General features: G+C 47.4%; 1 protein-coding gene across 1 annotated transcript in view; it reads right to left on the bottom strand.

The window, feature by feature from the left end:
* SLF1 (SMC5-SMC6 complex localization factor 1) overlaps positions 1–19,982 on the bottom strand; it is a 181,734-nt gene that overhangs the window by 16,302 nt on the left and 145,450 nt on the right. The window contains exon 14 of the mRNA XM_082247713.1: positions 3,982–4,076. Within this exon, the coding sequence (XP_082103839.1) occupies positions 3,982–4,076 (95 nt within the window). The remainder of the gene's footprint in view (positions 1–3,981; positions 4,077–19,982) is intronic.

Here is a 19,982-nt window from a genome sequence, read left to right as displayed (position 1 = left end):
AAACTTTTGAACATCCCCCAGAACAATGTTAAATCCTTTATCTAAAAATGGAGAGAATACAGCATAAATGCCAATCGCCAAATGGTCAATAATAATTCTGAAGAAGAATTTGAGTTTCACAGGCCAGGTAGGTAAAAACGGTCCAAAGGAATTCTCTTACTCATACGCTCCACAAAGATGGAAGAATATCAATTACTGTTGAGGTATGCCCAATGGGAAATGTGCAAAAAAAGATTCTCTGGTCTAAAGAAGCTAAATATAAACAAATTACCCAGAAAGTGGTTCTAAAGGCAGAAAGTTTTTTGCATTAATAGTTTTTCTCCTTGGCCTCTCCTCATTGGGCATTAACTCCTACTGATGTCAATTATAGCCAGTGAGCCAATGAGGAGGAGAGAGCAAGGGGTGGGGCTGAGCAACACTCTGTGTGTGAATGGACAATGTCCATTCACAGGAACATGGCTTGGGAGTGAGCCTGCTTGAGTGCTCTCATAGGCTTATTATTGGGGGCACGTAACAGGGGGGAGGAGGCAGGACTGCCGGCAGGGGGTGCAAAAAGAAGAGATCAGGGCTAATCTGTGCAAAATCATTGCACGAAGCAGGCAAGTATAACAAGCTTTTTTTTTTTTTTTTTTTTTTAAATACCTTTAGAATCACTGTAATCTCAAAGTTGTATGTGATGAAAAGCCAACAATGTTCATCACTCTGAGAACACCTTTCCCATGATAAAGCATGGTGGTGACAGCGTGGTAATGCTTTTCACTGGCATTGACAAGGAAACAGGCAGTTTCGAGGGCAGGATGGATGCACTCAAACACAAGGCAATTCCAAAGAGGAAAACGTACTTCATTCTGCAAAGAACTGACTCTGTGGCGAAGGGTAACCTTGTAGAAGGATAGTGACCCTAAATATATTGTTAAAATAACATGGTAGTGTTTTGAAACCAGGATCCTGAACTTCTTAGAAGGCCCAAAGCCCAGACCTAAACCCAACAGAGAATATGTGGCAGGACAAGACAACTGCTGTTTACTAACAGTCCTAATCCAATCTGGAGAGAAATTTTGCTTACATGTGCAATGCTGGAAAAGACTCACTTCTACCAAATATTGACTCTGCTGAGTAATATTCTCACTGTTGATATTGCCAAGAAAGACGCAGGAGCGTTGAAATTTTTTTTCTACCAGGTTATTTTTTACTAGACATTAAGCCCGTTAAATTAATGGGTGCTAGATATGTAGCGTCCCTGTTTCCCTATCAACATCGGGGATACGCGCAGAGCTGACCGAGCGGCTCTCGCGTGCGAGCGCGCACCTGCCGCGTGCCCGCGCACACCCGCCGCTTCAACGTTTTCTCCCGGCCGCCCGAAGTCTCTGCGCTCCAAGTCCCAATGGCTGTCCGTGGGGCACATGCGCAGTAGCGCAATCCCACGGACACAGGGACTGGACGCAGAGACACTTGTACTTTATATAGTAAGATTACAATGGGGGTTAGGAGGGGTGACCTGTCTGTGTAATGGGAGGGGGGGGGGTCTCCATGGTGACGGTGAGGTAAAGTTGTGTCGGGCCGCTCACCTGTGTGATGATATGACAGGAGGAAGGGGGAGGGGATGTCGCTCACCTGTACAGTAGCGGTGTACAGCCCTGTAGCCGGGCAGTGGTGGGCCCTCTCCGGGTGGTGATATCCGCCCTCCTCGCCCGAGCTCCTCTGCCACTCACATCCCAGCCGCCTGACTTGTCTTTGTCTGTCTCCCGGCCGCCATGTTGACACTCAGCACCGCGCACCTTCCACCCCCCCACCTCAAGACTCTCTCACACACACACACAGACTGGCCGAGCGGCCCTGCGGGGGGAACTCTGGGAGTTGTAGTTCTCGACACCGCCGGCTTCTCCCCGGGGAGCGAGGCACCAGGACTAAATCTCCCAGAGAGCAGCGCGGGCAGACTGGTCTGGGCATTACGGGGGGAGGCGGGGCTCAGCTCATGCCCTAACAGACTGAAGTAGGGCGGGGGGAAGGCACCCTCCGCTTCAACATTTTCGCCCGAAGTCTCTGTGCTCCAAGTCCCAACGGCTGTCCGTGGGGCACATGCGCAGTAGCGCAATCCCACGGACACAGGGATTGGATGCAGAGACACTTGTACTTTATATAGTAAGATTGTCAAGCAAAATTTTGATATTGTACTGGTGTGTGACCTTCCATATTTTACCTGTAAAAAACATCAAATGTCTGTTTTTTGTTTATTTAACTTTTGTGTGACAATAAAAAAATATTTTTGCACCTTCAAATTGTTAAGTATGCTGTGTAAGTCCTTATTCATACAGGCATAACCATGTGTACACGCGTATGGAGGGCTTTATATCCCTGCACGGGATGCACTTGTGTTCTGTACATCCGTATACAAGCAGTCCCATTCATATCTATTGGGAAGCAGTGACTGCATGAACACAGCCGCAGGTCTCAATTTCACAGCTGTGGGAATGTGTTTTCTGTGCATGCAGCTGCTGCATCCCAATAAACATAAATGGGGCAGCCTGCATGTGAATGCACAGAACACCTGTGCATGCCATGTGGGCATAGACAACCTTTTGCATGGGTATATGCATATTTATGCTCACGTGAATGAAGCCGAAATCAAATTGTATAATTCAAAACGTTTTACTTCAATGTCTAACAGCACAAAATATGTTAAACTAAGGGTGGAGGGAAATAAATATATGTGTAAATCACTTATTTGTCACTAATATGTGTTACAGTACCTTTCTCTTGTACACTTATCTTACTGAAATACCGTTTTTTTTTTTTTTAAACTAGAGTCTTAAGTGTGTATATTGAATCTGTTTGCATTTGTGGCATTATTATCTTGTAAACAGATTTGTTAAAGAAACTAAAACCTGTTTATTAATCTGGAACAAGTACAGCAGTACTTTCTTTACTAACTTGTGTGTGGGGAATGAGGGAAATATAACAGGACTTCATTGTAAAATATTTGGGCTTAAATACAGTTTTAAATGAAGCCAAGGGTGATGCAGTCTGGGCTCAGTGCCTGGAGTAAAACAGTCCATATGCTGAAATTTGTGCAAACTAACGAGACCCAGCCTTTGTTCACGAAATGTCTAGGCCTGAAACAGACAGACAGGCAGAATTATACTACCAAATCAGATGATAGCTACACTAATAGCAGAACAGATGTATGGTCAAAACAAAAATTGTACAGAAATTATGTTTTTTAATGGCTAAATAAATCAATATTGCAAAACTGACCTGATAAAAGAATGCTCCAAATTGTGTTTAATACATATGAGAATAAATAATATAGTGTGTATATGTCCCCTGCTTTCTGTATACTGTTATTTTTTGGGCTAATACAGTAATAATACTGACCGGTATGAGCTTAGGAGGTTAGCCACGACTCTGAACACGCTTGAGCTGTCCCGCCAGGAAGCTGGCAAATGGGACAGCCAATAATAGTTGTGGGCGATATTCCCTTCCTTGCATGTATATATGCCCCTTGTATATATGTGGCTGTAGGGTCAGGCACATATATACAAGGGGCATGTATACATGGATAGATAACTCATCTGAAAATTCCTGAGTTCAACCCTAAATACGGATAGTAACACCTCTGGCACTTGTCTGTTCACTGATCTTGTGTACTTCTAACATAAACTTAAAAAAATGCAGCCTCTCTAGTCTTCTAATGAAGGAAACCTCAGAAAGGACACAGAATCTTGCCCTGCAGAGGCTGTGTCTATACAGTGACTCCCAAAAAACTTGGATTCAAGTTTATGGGGAATTACTGCACAGGTGAAGATTTTGGGCCACCAAGGAGAGGTACACAAGCACTTGGGTGGGCTTTCTAGGTATAGTTATGGGGCTAGGGAGGGTGGAATTTATTAAATTTTTTGTTGTAAAGTGATCTTTGAAATCCCCTCTAAATTATTTAAAATGTAAAACCATAACATAATACGTATATAGGATGGTGTCTACCTTTCCAGTTCTGGCAGCTGGGTTTTAGTCGGTTACCATGTGGTACTGTAGCATCGGCACCTCCTTGAGTCTTCTTCCTCAGCTTTGAGGCAATCCTGTTCAAACCACAAATAAATAATGAATGGCCATGACAAAGGAGTTAGCATTTTCTAACATTACTAAATATGGTATCTTTAACACCTTATCTATTAAGGTAAGTTTTTAAACCTCCTGGTGTTCCAAGGAGTTAAAGCAAGAAAACACTATTATGGCTTAACATGACGGGATAAGATCGAGGAACATCTATTTTTTGATCTCTTCTGTAATAGATGAACGTGTATTAGGTCACTTCCAGATGCAAAGCCGTCAACCTCTGGTTACTCCAGGTCGGGAAAAGCCTAGCTGCAGTGGAGGGCAGGGGAGACTCCTAATGTCTCTATAAAGAGGCCATGTCACCTACCCATGCTATCCTATAAAGGGACTTGTTAGCCCTCTTGTGGTAGTAAACGTTAGACATGAAAAATGACCAAGGCACTTCCTTTTATACTGTGAACTTGCCACTATCCATAGCACTGAGTGTCATTCCTCGTTCCTCAGGTATTTACACAAGTCACTTCTAACAGCTTTTCCCGACTCCAAGAAATAACTGGTGATGTAGGGAAGAGAGCTCCAGCACACAGCCTGTGACTGACGGCCACATCTGTGCATGTTCCCATGTACTGTGAGGAGTGATGCAGTGTGTCCCCGCCCCCTTTTTTTTAGAGCTGAGAGATGTAGTGTAAAATGTGTGTTTTGGAAGATTGTAGAGAAGAGAGTAAAGCAGATAAATAGGTAAAACTTATGTAGGAGGCTTTGTTTCATCTCTGTAATTAGTCACTACAGTATCTAGTACAATCTCAGTATTTGCGGAGGATACTAAACTAAGCATGCCAATATCTTCTATGCAGGATGTGGAAACCTTACAAGCGGATCTGAACAAAATAATGGGGTGGGCAACTACATGGCAGATGAGGTTTAATGTTAAAAAATGTAAAGTAATGCACTTGGGTGCCAGAAACCAGAAAGCAAGCTACTCACTAGGGGGGGAACCTCTGGGTGAATCTAGGATGGAAAAGGACCTGGGGGTACTGGTAGACAACAGGCTTGGCAGTGGCATGCAATGCCAAGCCGCTGCAAGCAAAGCCAACAGAATACTGGGATGCATAAAAAAGGGGATTCACTCCAGAAATAAAGAGATTATTCTCCCTCTCTACAAAACTCTGGTCCGGCCACATCTGGAGTATGCTGTCCAGTTCTGGGCACCGGTCCTGAGGAAGGATGTGCTGGAACTGGAGAGGGTCCAGAGAAGGGCAACAAAAATTAGGGGAATGGAGGACATCAGCTATGAGGAAAGACTACAAGCACTGAACTTATTCTCTCTGGAGAAGAGACGATTGAGAGGGGATATGATATCAATGTACAAATATTGTACTGGCGACCCAAGCATAAGGAACAAACTATTCAGAGAAAGGGAATACAATAAGACACGTGGCCACTCACTAAAGCTAGAGGAAAGATGGTTTAACCTTAAAATACGTAGGGGGTTCTTCACTGTAAGAGCAGTAAGGATGTGGAATTCTCTTCCACAAGCAGTCGTATCAGCAGGGAGCATTGATAGTTTTAAAAAACTATTAGATGGGCACCTTAAAGACCACAACATACAGGGGTATACAATGTACGGTTAACAGCAAACACACACGCACATCATAGGTTGAACTAGATGGACTGATGTCTTTTTTCGACCTCACTAACTATGTAACTATGTAACTTCACTGGGTATGGTTTTCAACCACATTAAATGAATATAAAGAAAAAAATGTAAAAAAAAAAAAAATGATTTGTAGCAAAACAAAGAAAAAAAATAATAAAATGTAACAAGCATGCCGCCACCTCCTAAAAAAAAAAGCAAATGTGCTTGTGTATGTAAACCACAATTATGCCACAAACAAGAGGGAGAGCAATAATTCAAGGACCATAACTCATGGTGAACACTGACCCTGTAAAGGCTTTTAAAACATTATATATATGGACAATTTTGGGTCCTTTCTTGGCCACTTCCATGTAAAGGCTTCACATACTTAGTATCTATTTACTGGACAAAACCCATCATTTTTATTCTACAAAAAAATGGGTATTATATTGTGTTTGTGTGCGCTATAATTTAATGCAGTTTTAGTTTTTCCTAAAAATATGTATGATATAATGATTTTTCAATGGAGCCATTCTCATGGAATGTTCCCTGTGTTTAGATGCAGTCAGTTTCGCTGTGTTTAGAGAAAATGGAACCCTGTGTGCCCAGGATCGGATTATATAGTTATACTCATGTAAACACACCGCAAGGTGGCTAAACCCATTTTAAAGCAAAAACATGTAAAACGCAGGTATTTAAAGAATTCATACTTTTCCAAAATGCAAAGTTTTCTGTGATTGGAGGAGGTGGATCCTGTCATTCATTTGGTGTTGCTACATTCACAAAACATTCTACATTCCTCGAAGGAGTTTTACAAATACAACAAATGGAGGAGATGGATGGATGAGGCAGGAGATCGATGCAACTGTTTCACATTGGCAGCGGCTGATGCTAATCCTAATAAAGCCTGAAGATCAGCACTGTTAGGGGGACTGGACAGCAGTGGGGAGAAGATGTCTTTAGTATGCAGCAACCAGCCAGATGTACTATTCTGCAGTATAGGTAAGTAATGATCCTGGTGCTATATAGCAAAAAAAATAAAATTAAACTGGGCAGCACAGTAGTTAAGTGGTTAGCACTGCTGCCTTGCAGCACTTGGGCCCTCGATTTGAAAATCACGATCAGGACACAATCTGCATGGAGTTTGCATATTTTCCCTGTGCTTTTGAGCATTTCATCCAGGTTTCCTTCGACACGCAAAAGACAAGTAGTAGGTTAATTGGCTCCTGTCTAAATGAGCCCTAGTATCTATGAGAAAAGGACATTACATTGATGGCAAGGACTAATGGGACTGTAAAGGGCTGTGTAAATTGTTAGCGCTATATATATATATACACCTTCACAAAATATTCATACACCTTGAAATTTTCCACATTTTGTCATGTTACAACCAAAAACGTAAATGTATTTTATTGGGATTTTTATGTGATAGACCAAAACAAAATGGCACATAATTGTGAAGTGGAAGGAAAATGATAAATAGTTTTCAACACTTTTACAAATAAAGATCTGAAAAGTGCGGTGTGCATTTGTATTCAGCTCCCCCCCTCCCCCCAGTCGATACTTGTAGGACCACCTTTCGCTGCAATTGCAGCTGCAAGTCTTTTTGAGTATTGAGTACGTCTTTACCAGCTTTGCACATCTAGAGAGTGAAATTGTTGCCCAATTTTTCTTTGCAAAATAGCTCAAGGTCTGTTAGATTGGACGGAGAGTGTCTGTGAACAGCGATTTTCAAGTCTTGCCACATTCTCAATTGGATTTAGGTCTTTTGCAGACTCTAACAGGTTTTCTTCTAGGATTCCCCTGTATTTGGCCTGTCCCTGCTGAAGAAAAGCATCCCACAACATGATGATGCCACCACCATTTTTCACAGTGGGGATGGTGACACACATAGTGTTTTGCTTTTAGGCCAAAAAATTGGATTTTTGAATTACTGTAAAATCCATTTCTCTGATGTTCATTGACGGACACAGTTCCTGGTATTCATAACCATTGGGTTATACTGCCCCCTACAGGAGTAGGACACTAGGCAGGAACAAAATTCTGGCTACACCCATGGGCAGTCCCAGAGGGTATACTCCCTCTTTCTGCTATAGCCACCTCCCTCTTTCTGCTATAGCCACTCAGTTTTGTAACAAGCAGTGTCAGGAGAATATTAACTCCGCAGAGGGGGGGTGCTGTGTCCGCCAATGAACATCAGAGAAATGGATTTTACTGTAAGTCAAAAATCCAATTTTTTCTTTCGTTCATTGGCGGACACAGCTCCTGGTATTCATAACCATTGGGATGTCCTAAAGCAGTGTTAGACATGGGGGTTGGGAACAACAAAAAAATTCCCAAACATTAGCCAACAAGGCAACAGGGGCTCAACCAAACAACAGGAGCCCCCCTGAAAAACAATCCTCAAAGAGAATTCGGTCCTCTTAAACAGCAGCCTGCAAAACCTTGCGGCCACAGGAAGCATCTGCAGATGCCAACACATCCACTTTGTAAAACTTTGTAAAAGTGTGCATCGGCGACCAGGTGGCCACCTTGCAAACATGCGTCACTGACGCCTGATGACAGAAGGCCCAGGAGGCACTAAGCGCCCGAGTAGAGTGCGCCTTGACAAGGAAAGGAGGGACCTGACCCATGATGGAATAGGCCTGAACCATCGTCTGTCTGATCCATCTGTAAATGGTCACAAAGGAAGCGGACAACCCTTTGAGGTCCATCCGTGAGCACAAATAGAGTTCGACTTACTGAAAGACTCCGTAGCTGCCAGGTACACTCTAATTGCCCAGACCACATCCAAGGCATGCAAGGCAATTTTGTTTGGATGTTTAGGCCTGGGACACAGGGAAGACAACACAATGTCTTCATTGAAATGAAAATCAGTGACAACCTTTGAAGGGAACAACCGACAGGGGCGAAGAACCACCTTATCCCTGTGAATCACCAGGTAGGGTGAACGACAGGATAACAATACTAGTTTCGACAACCTGCACGCAGAAGTGATAGCCACTAAAAATACCACCTTCTGAGACAATGTAAGCAGCGGAATCTCCTGAATATTTTCAAAAGAAAGCTTCTGTAGAGCTGAAAGCAACAAATTAAGATTGCAAGGCAGCAACAGAGCCCCTACTTGAGGAACTAAATGTCGGACACCCTGAAGAATAGTACACACCAGGGAGTGCGTGGCAAAAGGTCGTTGGAAAAAAAAACAGCCAAGGCGAATACCTGGCTCTTGATGGTACTCAAGGCTAATTTCTGTTCAACCCTCCCTTGAAGGAAGGTTAAGATCCGAGCCACCGAGAAGGAGCGAGGATGAACCCCAAGAGACTCACCGTGCAATTCACGTCTTCCACGTACAATCGTAGATCTTCCTAGAAATAGATTTCCTTGCTTTTGACAGTGTAGGAATCACCAACTCAGATAAACCTCTATCCTTTAGCACCTGGCTTTCAACAGCCATGCCGTCAAAGCCAGCGACTTTAAAGCAGGATGGAAGATCAATCCTTGGGACAACAGATCCTCACTGAGAGGAAGCTTCCAAGGAACGTCAGTGATCAGCCGCACCAGATCGGCGTACCAAGCCCAGCCAGGCCAGTTCGGAGCCACTAAGATGACTGGAATCCCTTCTGCCTCTATCCTGCGTAGAAGTCTTGGCAGAAGCTTGAGAGGAGAGAAGGCGAAGACGATACTAATGCCACGGGGCCACCAATGCGTCTTTGTGGTCCGCCAGAGGATCCCTTGACTGAGCCACAAACTTCTGCACCTTTCTGTTGAGCCGAGACGCCAACAGATCCACCTAGGGAGTGTCCCCCTGGAGACAAAGCTGTTAAAACCCCTCTCCAGATGAAGGGACCACTCACTGTGGTCCAAAGCCTGCCGACAGATAATTCGCCTGCCAAGTTTCCACCCCGGGAATGTGTATGGCGAAGAGGGCTGGAACAAACTGTTCTGCCCACCTTAGAATGCCTGCTACTACCAGAGCCACCAGGACACTTCTTGTGCCCTTTGATGATTGATATAAGCCATGGCCGTGGCATTGTCCCATTAAATGCACACTGGACAACCCTGAAGACGATCCGTACAAAGATGCAGTCACAGCCTGATCGCTCGGATTTTCAAGACATTGATCAGTAGTCTGGACTTTTCCAGCGTCCAGATCCCCTGAGCAGAATGCTTGCCGAGGACGCCTCCCCAGCTGGAGAGGCTGCCATCCATGATGACCACTGTCCAATACAAGGGGAGGAAGGATTTCCCCAGCCGAAGCGCCGAAGAACTAAGCCATCATATCAAGGACTCCCTCGTTCCCCGACTCAGCCGGATCTGATATTCCAGAGACTGGGGAGTCTTGTCCCATTTTGTCAGAATCTCCCATTGCAGGGACCTCGTATGGAACTGTGCAAACAGAGCCGCCTCGAAGGCAGACACCATCAGGCCCAGGACCCGCATGCAAGTTTGAAGGGACGATCATCTGTTGGACAGCAGGAGACAAATTGCAGCCTGCAATTTCTGGGGTTTGTCCAGAGGAAGGAGCTCTCTGGCTAAGGCCGAGTCCAGAGTCAGGCCCAGATAGTCCAGCTTTGTGGACGGAACCAGAGCAGATTTCCGAAAGTTCAGAATCCAACCGAACTCCGGCAGAGGTTGCGGTTGTCCACCAGAGTAGAGGGAGACTCCGCTTCAAGTAGCCCAGTACCGCGATCCCCCGTTGGCATAGCAAGGCTAGCACTGGGGCTAACACTTTTGTGAAGACCCAAGGAACAGAGGCGAGACCAAAGGGTAACGCCCCAAACTGATAATGCTCCTCTCCCAGAGCAAAGCGGAAAAAGACTGGCACATATTGGAATGTAAAGGTAGGCATCCTTGATATCGATAGAGGCGAGGAAATCCCCCTGACGCAGGGATGCCACCATCATTCGAATAGTATTCCATTCTGAACTTCTGTACCCGCACAAAGCAATTTAGAGCCTTGGGGTCCAGGATTGGATGCACTTTGCCTTCCTTTCTGGGGTCTGTAAACAGGTTTGATTAAAAAGTTAAACCCTGAAAACGTTCCGAAGTCGGAACCGGGACAATCACCCCTTGAAGGAACAGGTCTTGTACCGCCCCAAACAGGCCCTGTAAGCGGTCTGGGGACAGGCGCAAGTTGGAAGAAAAAAAACCTTGCTGGGGGACAAGAGTGAAAACTCGATCTTGTAGCCAGACCGAATGACTTTGTGGACCCACTTGTCTTGCACTAGGGAAGTCCACGGTTCCGGAAACCAGCAAAGATGTCCCCCCAACCCCGATACGGGTGAGGGCGCACCTTCACGCTGAAAGAGCCTTGTCCAAGGATCTGCTGGAGAAGCCCGATCTTGGCTTGCCAGACCTGGTTCGTTTGGATCTTCCTGAAGAGGCCCTGAAAGGCTTTGAGCCCTTGTCAGTCGACCCTGAGGGACGAAAAAACTTCTTATGAGCTGAGAAGGATGGCCCATGACTAGGACGAGGTTCCTTGCCCTTAGTAGCCTGTGGAAGAAAAGTACTCTTCAAGTACACCTTTAATGATGTCACCCAGGGTAGCTCCAAACAGGCGATCTTCTGGGAAAGGAAGATCTGCTGGAGAAGCCCGATCTTGGCTTGCCAGACCTGGTTCGTTTGGATCTTCCTGAAGAGGCCCTGAAAGGCTTTGAGCCCTTGTCAGTCGACCCTGAGGGACAAAAAACTTCTTATGAGCTGAGAAGGATGGCCCATGACTAGGACGAGGTTCCTTGCCCTTAGTAGCCTGTGGAAGAAAACGGAATTTTTTGTAAAATCTTACCTGTAAAATTCCTTTCTCTGAGTCCTCCGACAGTCGCCGCCATCTTCATATTCGTCACAATGGGGTATTAGACTTTGCTCCGTAGGAGTAGCTAGGCAACAGAATATGTTAACATTAAAGCTTTTAACATATCCCACCCCCAGGGGGTGGTCCCCTCAGTCAATACCCTCCTACTTCCTGTATCCATATCTCAGTTTCAGTGGAATAGCAGTAGAGTATACAACCAAACCCCAAAAGAGGGGCGGGGGCGGCGACTGTCGGAGGACTCAGAAAAAGGAATTTTACAGGTAAGATTTTACAAAAAATTCCGTTTTCTCTTACGTCCTCCGACAGTCGCCGCCATCTTCATATTAGTCACAATGGGGACGTCCCAAAGCAGTGCAAACATGAGGGGTGGGAAACGCGCCTAAAGGCAACGCAGTCTCCACATCAGAGAAAGGAACCTTACCAAAGGAAGGAAACCAGCTGGGCAACATGAAAAAAAGTGTGCTCAACAGGAGCAACAACCCAGGAAAAACAAATAACCCAGGGATAAAAAACGTATCCCAAACAGCCAGGGGTCCAAAACAAGGGACCCTAAGGAACTGCCGCACTAAGAACCTTGCGGCCAAAGGAAGCATCTGCCGATGCCTGAACATCCACTCTGTAGAATTTTGTGAAAGTGTGCACGGTCGACCAGGTCGCCGCCTTACACACCTGGGCCACAGAAGCCCCATGACGACAGGCCCAAGACGTACTCAGAGATCTAGTAGAGTGCGCCTTTACAGGCATAGGGGGAACTTTCCCCTTCAAAGCATATGCCTGTTCAATGGTCTGTCTGATCCATTTGGCGATGGTAGAAGCCGACGCTGCCATGCCCTTCCGAGGACCCTCTGGAAGGACAAACAAAGAATCCGTCTTGCAAAAAGACTCAGTCGATTTAAGGTAAACCCTAATCGCCCGAACAACATCCAAAGAGTGCAACCTCACCTCCTTCGGATGTTTAGGCTTCGCGCAAAGCGAAGGCAAGACAATGCCCTCATTGAGATGAAACTCGCTTCGGAAGAAAGGAAGGATTAGGTCGCAAGACCACCTTATCCAAGTGAATGACCAGATACGAAGACTTGCAGGACAAGGCCGCCAGCTCCGACACTCTGGGAGCCGAAGTGATCGCCACCAAAAAGGCGACCTTCTTGGACAACATAGCCAACGAGATCTCCCTGATCTGTTCAAAAGGAGCATGTTGTAACACGGATAGAACGAGATTCAAGTCCCAAGGAGGCAGAGGTTTCCTCCTAGGAGGGACCAGATGTCGCACTCCTTGAACAAAAGTGGCAACCAAGGAGTTAGAAGCCACAGGACGTTGAAAAAGAACGGCCAGCGCAGACACCTGACCCTTGACCGTAGCCAGCGCCAAACGCTGGTCGACACCCGTTTGAAGGAAGGACAACACTCTAGAAACCGAGTATGTGCAAGGTGAAAACCCCCTGGACTCACACCAGGCAAAATAGGCCTTCCAAGTACGGTAATAGAGCTTCCCCGAGGAAGACTTCCTCGCGTTGATCAAAGTGTGAATGACCTCAGGGGAGAGACCCCTATCCTTCAGGACCTCGGTCTCAACAGCCAGGCCGTCAAAGCCAGCGACTGTAAAGCAGGATGGAATATCGGCCCTTGAGACAGGAGATCGTCTCGAAGAGGCAGACGCCAGATTCACGAGGTCTGCGTACCAGGACCGGCGAGGCCAGTTCGGAGCCACAAGAATCACCGTGCTGTGTTCCGAGTGCAACCTGCGAAGGAACCTGGACAGCAATTGAATCGGTGGAAACGCATACATCAGTCGGTACTGATGCCACGGAGCTACCAACGCGTCTGACGCGTCTGCCCGAGGATCGCGCGTCCTTGCCACGAACCTTTTCAGACGAGACGCGAACAGGTCCACATCTGGAAGACCCCACTTCGTGCACAACTTCTGAAAGACATCCGGGTGGAGAGACCATTCCCCCTGGTCCAGGGTCTGGCGGCTCAGATAATCCGCCTGCCAGTTCTCCACCCCCGGAATGTGAACTGCCGATATCGCCGGGACGTGAGTCTCGGCCCAAGACAGAATGTCGGCTACTTTCCGAGCCGCACGGGCACTCCTGGTGCCCCCTTGGTGGTTGATGTAGGCCACCGCCGTGGCATTGCATTGTCCATCTGCACCCGAACCGGACGGCCCTGCAGCCTGTCCGTCCAACGTCGAAGGCAGAATTCCAGAATGTTGATCGGAAGGGAGGACTCCCCCTCCGACCAAGTTCCCTGGGCGGACAGAACGCCCAGAACACCACCCCAGCCCGACAGGCTGGCATCCGTGGTGATCACCGTCCATGAAAGAGGACAAAAGGACTTGCCCCCTGACACCGTCGGGGACTGGAGCCACCACAGAAGATCCCTTCTGGTGCGATGGCTCAATGAAATCTGGAGATCCAGAGATTGTGGTCGCCCGTCCCACCTGGACAGGATCTCCGCTTGGAGACCTCGCGTGTGAAACTGGGCGAAGGGAATCGCCTCGAAAGCCGAGACCATCAACCCCAGACATCTCATGCACGTCCGGAGTGACGAGCACGGAACGTCCCTGAGGGACCTGACTTCTTCCTGAAGAGTCCTGAGTTTGTCGTCTGGCAGGAAGACCTTCGCCTGGACCGAGTCCAGGATCATTCCCAGGTAGGGAAGCCGAACCGACGGACCCAGCATTGAAAATTTATCGTCCAACCAAACTCCTGTAGAGTTTGCAACGTGACGGACAGGTCCTTCTCCAGACCCTGGCTGGTAGCAGACCGAACCAGAATATCGTCCAGATACCCCAGGACAGAGATGCCCTGGGCTCTCAACAAAGCCAGAACTGGCGCAAGCACCTTGGTGAAAACCCGTGGAGCCGAAGCGAGACCAAAAGGTAACGCCACGAATTGGTAGTGATCCTCCGCAATGGCGAATCGAAGGTACCTCTGGTGACCTTCGAAAATCGGGATGTGAAGGTACGCATCCTTCAAATCGATGGAGGCCATGAATTCTCCCGGAACCAGGGCAGCCACCACCGACCGCACGGATTCCATGCGGAACTTGCGAACCCGCACAAAGCGGTTCAGAGCCTTCAAGTCCAGAATTGGACGAACCTTGCCCTCCTTCCTGGGCACGGTGAACAGATTGGAATAGAACCCCCGAAATCTGTCCCGATGAGGAACCGGAACCACCACTCCATGAGCCCTCAGGTCCCGCACCGCTAGGTGCAGATCCCGCAAACGCTCCGGAGACAGTTGAAGATTTGAGGGAAAGAATCTGCTCTCCGGCCGAGAGAGAAACTCGATCTTGTAGCCAGATCGAACGATTTCCTGAACCCACCTGTCCCGAACACGGGCCAGCCAGGGTTGAAGAAAACCGAGCAAGTGTCCCCCCACCCCAGAACTGGGTGAGGGCGTCCCTTCAGGCCGCATTGTTATGGGCAGCGGGTCCGGACTGGCCGGACTTCTGCTTACCTGACCACGGCTTCTTTTGGGAGCCTTGACCCTTGAACGGTTTGCCCTTATAGTGCGACCGAAAGGCACGAAAGGACCCCTGAGAAGGCCGAAAATTAGCATGCTTCTTACCAGGAGCCGCCTTAGCCTTGGGGAAGTGGGGCAAGAGCGTGCTCTTACCACCCGTGATCCCCTTTATCAACGTATCCAAGGATTCTCCAAAAAGGCGAGATCCATCATAAGGCAGATTGGCTAAGGTCTTGCGCGAAGATTGGTCCACAGACCAACACTTTAACCAAACCAGGCGGCGAGACAACACCGCCACGCTGTGTACACGTGCAGCCAACGGCACTAAATCCAAGTCCGCATCACACAATACATGACACCCTGATGGATTTGATCCACCATATCCAATGTCGCCGGTGAGGCCGAATCAGCCACCAGGACGCGCCTAAGCACCTGCGTCCAACTCGCGACAGCCTGGGCTGCCATAAGAGAGGCAAACAGAGCTTTTAGCATCGAGCCCGTAACAGAATAAGTATGACGGGCAAGAGACTCCAGTCTCCTATCCGTGGCATCTCGGAACACCGGAGTATCCTCTGCAGGAATCGCAGTGGACTTATTCAAAACTGCGATCGCGTGATCCACCGGAGAAGGTACACACCACCGTTCATCAGTAGTAGGCGTGAAAGGATAACGCAGCTTGAACCTACTTGGCACAGCAAAAGGCTTGCGTAAATTGCGCCATTGTTCCTTAACAGCGCGCTGAAAATCATCAGTGCAGGGAAAGACCTGCGATGTCTTGCGTCTTTTCTGCGTCCCATAAGCTGCCAGGGCAGCAGGAGGACATGGTTCATCCTGCAAACGCAGCGTTTGTTTTATAGTAGCAACCAATTCATCCATGATTGCAAGCTCTTCAGGCGAGCCAGGGGGGGAATTATCAACCCCTTCAACCTCAGCCTCCACCTCGGACCCCACGAGATCCAGGGAGGAACGGGACCCCGATAAGGAGACCCCAGCCATAGCAGCCCCATCACCATCACCCCCTGAATCAGAGGAAATTGAAACTCTGGGCCTTTTTGTGGACTGAGCAGCCACAAGCATTTGCACCTGAGCAGCAAGGTTAGCCACCACCGCAGCCAAATCCCCCCCTGGGGGGGAAACAGCAGTCCCTTGGCTTCCCACCAGAGTGGCAGGAAATTTGCCTTCCTGAGAATCCATTGCCCCAAAAAAATGCTGGAGAATAAAGGGTTAACTGCCCCTTTAACAAGCGCGGCGAACGCAGCCCACCGCACACACACACTAGCACAATGAGACCCCCACAGGGATAAAACTTAACTCAGGCAAGGATATAGGAAGAAGAGAGGATAAAAATCTGGAGAGACCACTGCTGCTGCCTCGATCGGTGCGCCCAGGAAAAAGGAAGTGATGAAACTCAGGGCGCTCTATGAAAGCCTACAAGAAAATGGCCGCCTGCAGTGTAATCATGCGGCCGGAGCGAGCGCAGCCAAAATGGCGCCGTTTGGCCCCGAAAATGCCGCTCCTCCACTACAGTGAGGACCGCAGAACAAACACCACAGCATAGTAAAACAACATGGCGGACCGCCGCAGCGATCGCTGTATGTGCCCAAACATGAAACATCATGCCCCACAGCACACAGCCTGTCACACATCCACAGTCTGACACAGATAGTGCAGCACAGCCCCCCCCCCCCTTGCAGCCCACAGCATGCAGCCAGAGAGATAGGGAGCTTAACAGTGTGAACAGAGGCAGGTTACACAGTCCCAGACTGACACCCCCCCAAACAGACAGGTCCCCACACAGATACACTTACCTCCTAGATGGCGTGGGGAACCCGCACAGGCGAACAAGCCACTGCACATGTGACAGGGAGAGTCGCAGTCAGGACGCAGAAAAACTGGGGTTGAGAAACCGCACAGCGTCCAGTGAGGTAGCCACCTCACCATAGCATCCCTGCACCGAACAGGGATGGGTCGTTCATTGTGTCAGGAGCGTTACCTGACTGAACGCTCGATGGCAGGCTGGGAAGCCACTGACCCACAACCTGCGACCAGGGGGATCAGCCCGAGACCCAGCCCGCACGAATCCTCTTCATCAGAAGAACTAACTAATGCTGACAAAAAGAACAGCTAAGTAAAGAGAGAGAGAAAAAACTCAAACTAAAATCAAAAAAGAAGAGAAAGGCTGAGACAAAATGCCCCAGCATAGAGACATCCAGCTACTCCTGACAAGCTAGACATTGAAACTGAGATATGGATACAGGAAGTAGGAGGGTATTGACTGAGGGGACCACCCCCTGGGGGTGGGATATGTTAAAAGCTTTAATGTTAACATATTCTGTTGCCTAGCTACTCCTACGGAGCAAAGTCTAATACCCCATTGTGACGAATATGAAGATGGCGGCGACTGTCGGAGGACGTAAGAGAAAAGTACTCTTCAAGTACACCTTTAATGATGTCACCCAGGGTAGCTCCAAACAGGCGATCTTCTGGGAAAGGAAGATCAGTCAAGGCCTTTTTTGAAGTCTGATCTGCAGATCAGCACTTGATTCAAAAGACACGCCGAAAGACCACTGCCAAAACAGAGAGGAGAGCCATCAGGGGAGCCACATCCAAAGACGCATTACAAATAAACTGCAGCCCATTGACCAGCAGATCCGGCAGTTCGGCAAAGGCAGGGGGGAACTGTTCCCCCTCCAGGTCACAGCGTAAGAGCTTAGCTCACTCATCAGAGTTTGCGACACTAGGGCAATGGTGAATACCAGCCTCAATGCCGAACCAGCCAGAGTGTACATATGGTGGGCCACAGCCTCCGCCTTACGGTCAGCCAGATCCTTAAAGGCTGGGGACTTTTCAACCGGAATCATGGTTGTTTAACCTGGAAACCGGAGGGTCTACCACTGGTGGCACAGTCCACTTCTTAAGAAGGGACTCCTCAAAGAGGTAACGCCTAGTAAAGCGCTTAGGGACCCCACTGAGACGCTTTGGTCGTTCCCACTCGTTAGCGAAAATTTTGTCTAAATAGGCACGTTGTTGCAGACCCAGCAAGTTGACCTACATCCACGGTGGCCGAATCAGATTCAGGATCAAATGAGACAGATGAGGCAGGGAAAGGTAAGGGGCGCTTTTTGCTAGCCCATCGCCCTCAGGCAACCTTCACCTGGGATACAAGGGACTCCAGGACCACCATCAGTGCATGGATGGATGGTTGGGACCTCAGAGAGAGGATCAGGTGGGAAAATGTGCTCCAAAGACTCAATGGGTCACCAGGGGGACCCCACAAAAAAGCGTAAAACACTGCTAAACTGGAAAAAAATAGAAGCTTCTTCATATAAAGAATGGGTTGTACGGGTGGAGAAAACAAGAAAGCTAGAACTACTAAGACCCTGGGGAGAACAGGAGTATGAAAATAGGGTTGAGATTTGGGAGACATGGCAAGATTACAAAAAGGAAAACCAAGGGATTACTTATTAACTTCCGAAATGGGGGGGGGATGGGGGGGCAAGTGGGAAAAAATTAAGGCAGCACTACCAGGGCGCCAGGCACAAATTTTGCCAGGACCAAAGATCCCAGCAAGTAACTAGGTTCTTACTCCTAACTAGGCAGACTACAGCAGAGAGAGGGAGTATACCCTCTGGAACTGCCCATGAGTGTAGCCAGAATTTTTTCTGCCTAGTGTCCTACTCCTGTAGGGGGGAAGTATAACCCAATGGTTATGAATACCAGGAGCTGTGTCCGTCAATGAATGAAAGAGAAAGTTTTGGTCTCATCTCAACAATTTTGGTCTCATCTGGCCAGAGCACCTTCTTCCACGTTTGTTGTGTCCCTCGCAAACTGCAAAAGGGATTTCCTATCGCTTTCTTTCAACAATGGCTTTCTTCTTGCGACTCTTTCAATTAGGCCAGATTTGTGGAGTGCACAATGAATAACTGTTTCGCAGACAGATTCTCCTACCTGAGCTGTAGATCTCTGCAGCTCCTCCAGAGTTCCCATTAGCCTCTTGGCTGCTTCTCTGATTAATGCTCTCCTTGCCCAGTCTGTCAGTTTAGGTGGATGGCCATGTCTTGGTAGATTTGCAATTGTGCCATACTCTTTCCATTTTCAGATGATGGATTGAACAGTGATATGTGAGATGTTCAAAGCTCGGGATTTTATTTTTTTTTTTTTTATAACCTAACCCTGTTTTAAACCTCCCCACAACTTTATCCCTGACCTGCCCGGTGTGTTCATGATACTGTTTGTTCACTAAGGTTCTCTAACAAACCTCTGAGGGTTTCACAGAACAGCTGTATTTACATTGAGATTAAATTACACACAGGTGGACTCTCTTTACTAATTAGGTGACTTCTTAAGGCAATTGATTCCACTAGATTTTTAGTTAGGGGTATCAGAGTAAAGGGGCCTGAATTCAAATGCATGCCAAATGTTTCAGATACTTATTTGTAAAGAATGTTGAATACCATTTGTCATTTTTCTTCACAATTATGTGCCACTTTGTGTTGGTCTTTTACATAAAATCTCAATAAAACACATTTACATTTTTGGTTGTAACGTGACAAAATGTGAAAAATTTCAAGGGGTATGAATACTTTTTCAAGGCACTGTAAAGACCTATATTAAACAAACTAAACGACAGCTTAATATTTATAATGTTTGTGCAGTGGCTTCTCTCCGCAGATTGTGGCTTAGAAAATAATGCAGACTCTAGGAAAAGTAAACCACATGAATACCAATTATGGAAATTATACAAATAAACTTCTTTTTTCCAATGATTCAAAAGTCTGTTCACAAAAATGAACACAAAAACTGAAAGAGACCTTGAGAATGCCCATACTAAAGAGAAATGAGACTGTGGACCTCTTCAGAAAATGACTAGGTATCTGCATTTTTGGAAAAGTAAGTAGGAGAAATCTGAAAGTACACAAAGAAACCTGCTGTCCTTCACACATTGCTGCTTGGTCGGTCATCTACTGCTTTGTAATAGACTCCGGTAGCCTGAATTAAAGAAATGGAGTTTAAT

The sequence above is a fragment of the Pelophylax lessonae genome (genome assembly GCF_965119305.1).
Source record: "Pelophylax lessonae genome assembly, chromosome: 1".
Lineage (NCBI taxonomy): Eukaryota > Metazoa > Chordata > Amphibia > Anura > Ranidae > Pelophylax > Pelophylax lessonae.
The sequence above is the reverse complement of the archived record's forward strand: the minus strand, read 5'-3'. Positions and strand labels throughout refer to the sequence as shown.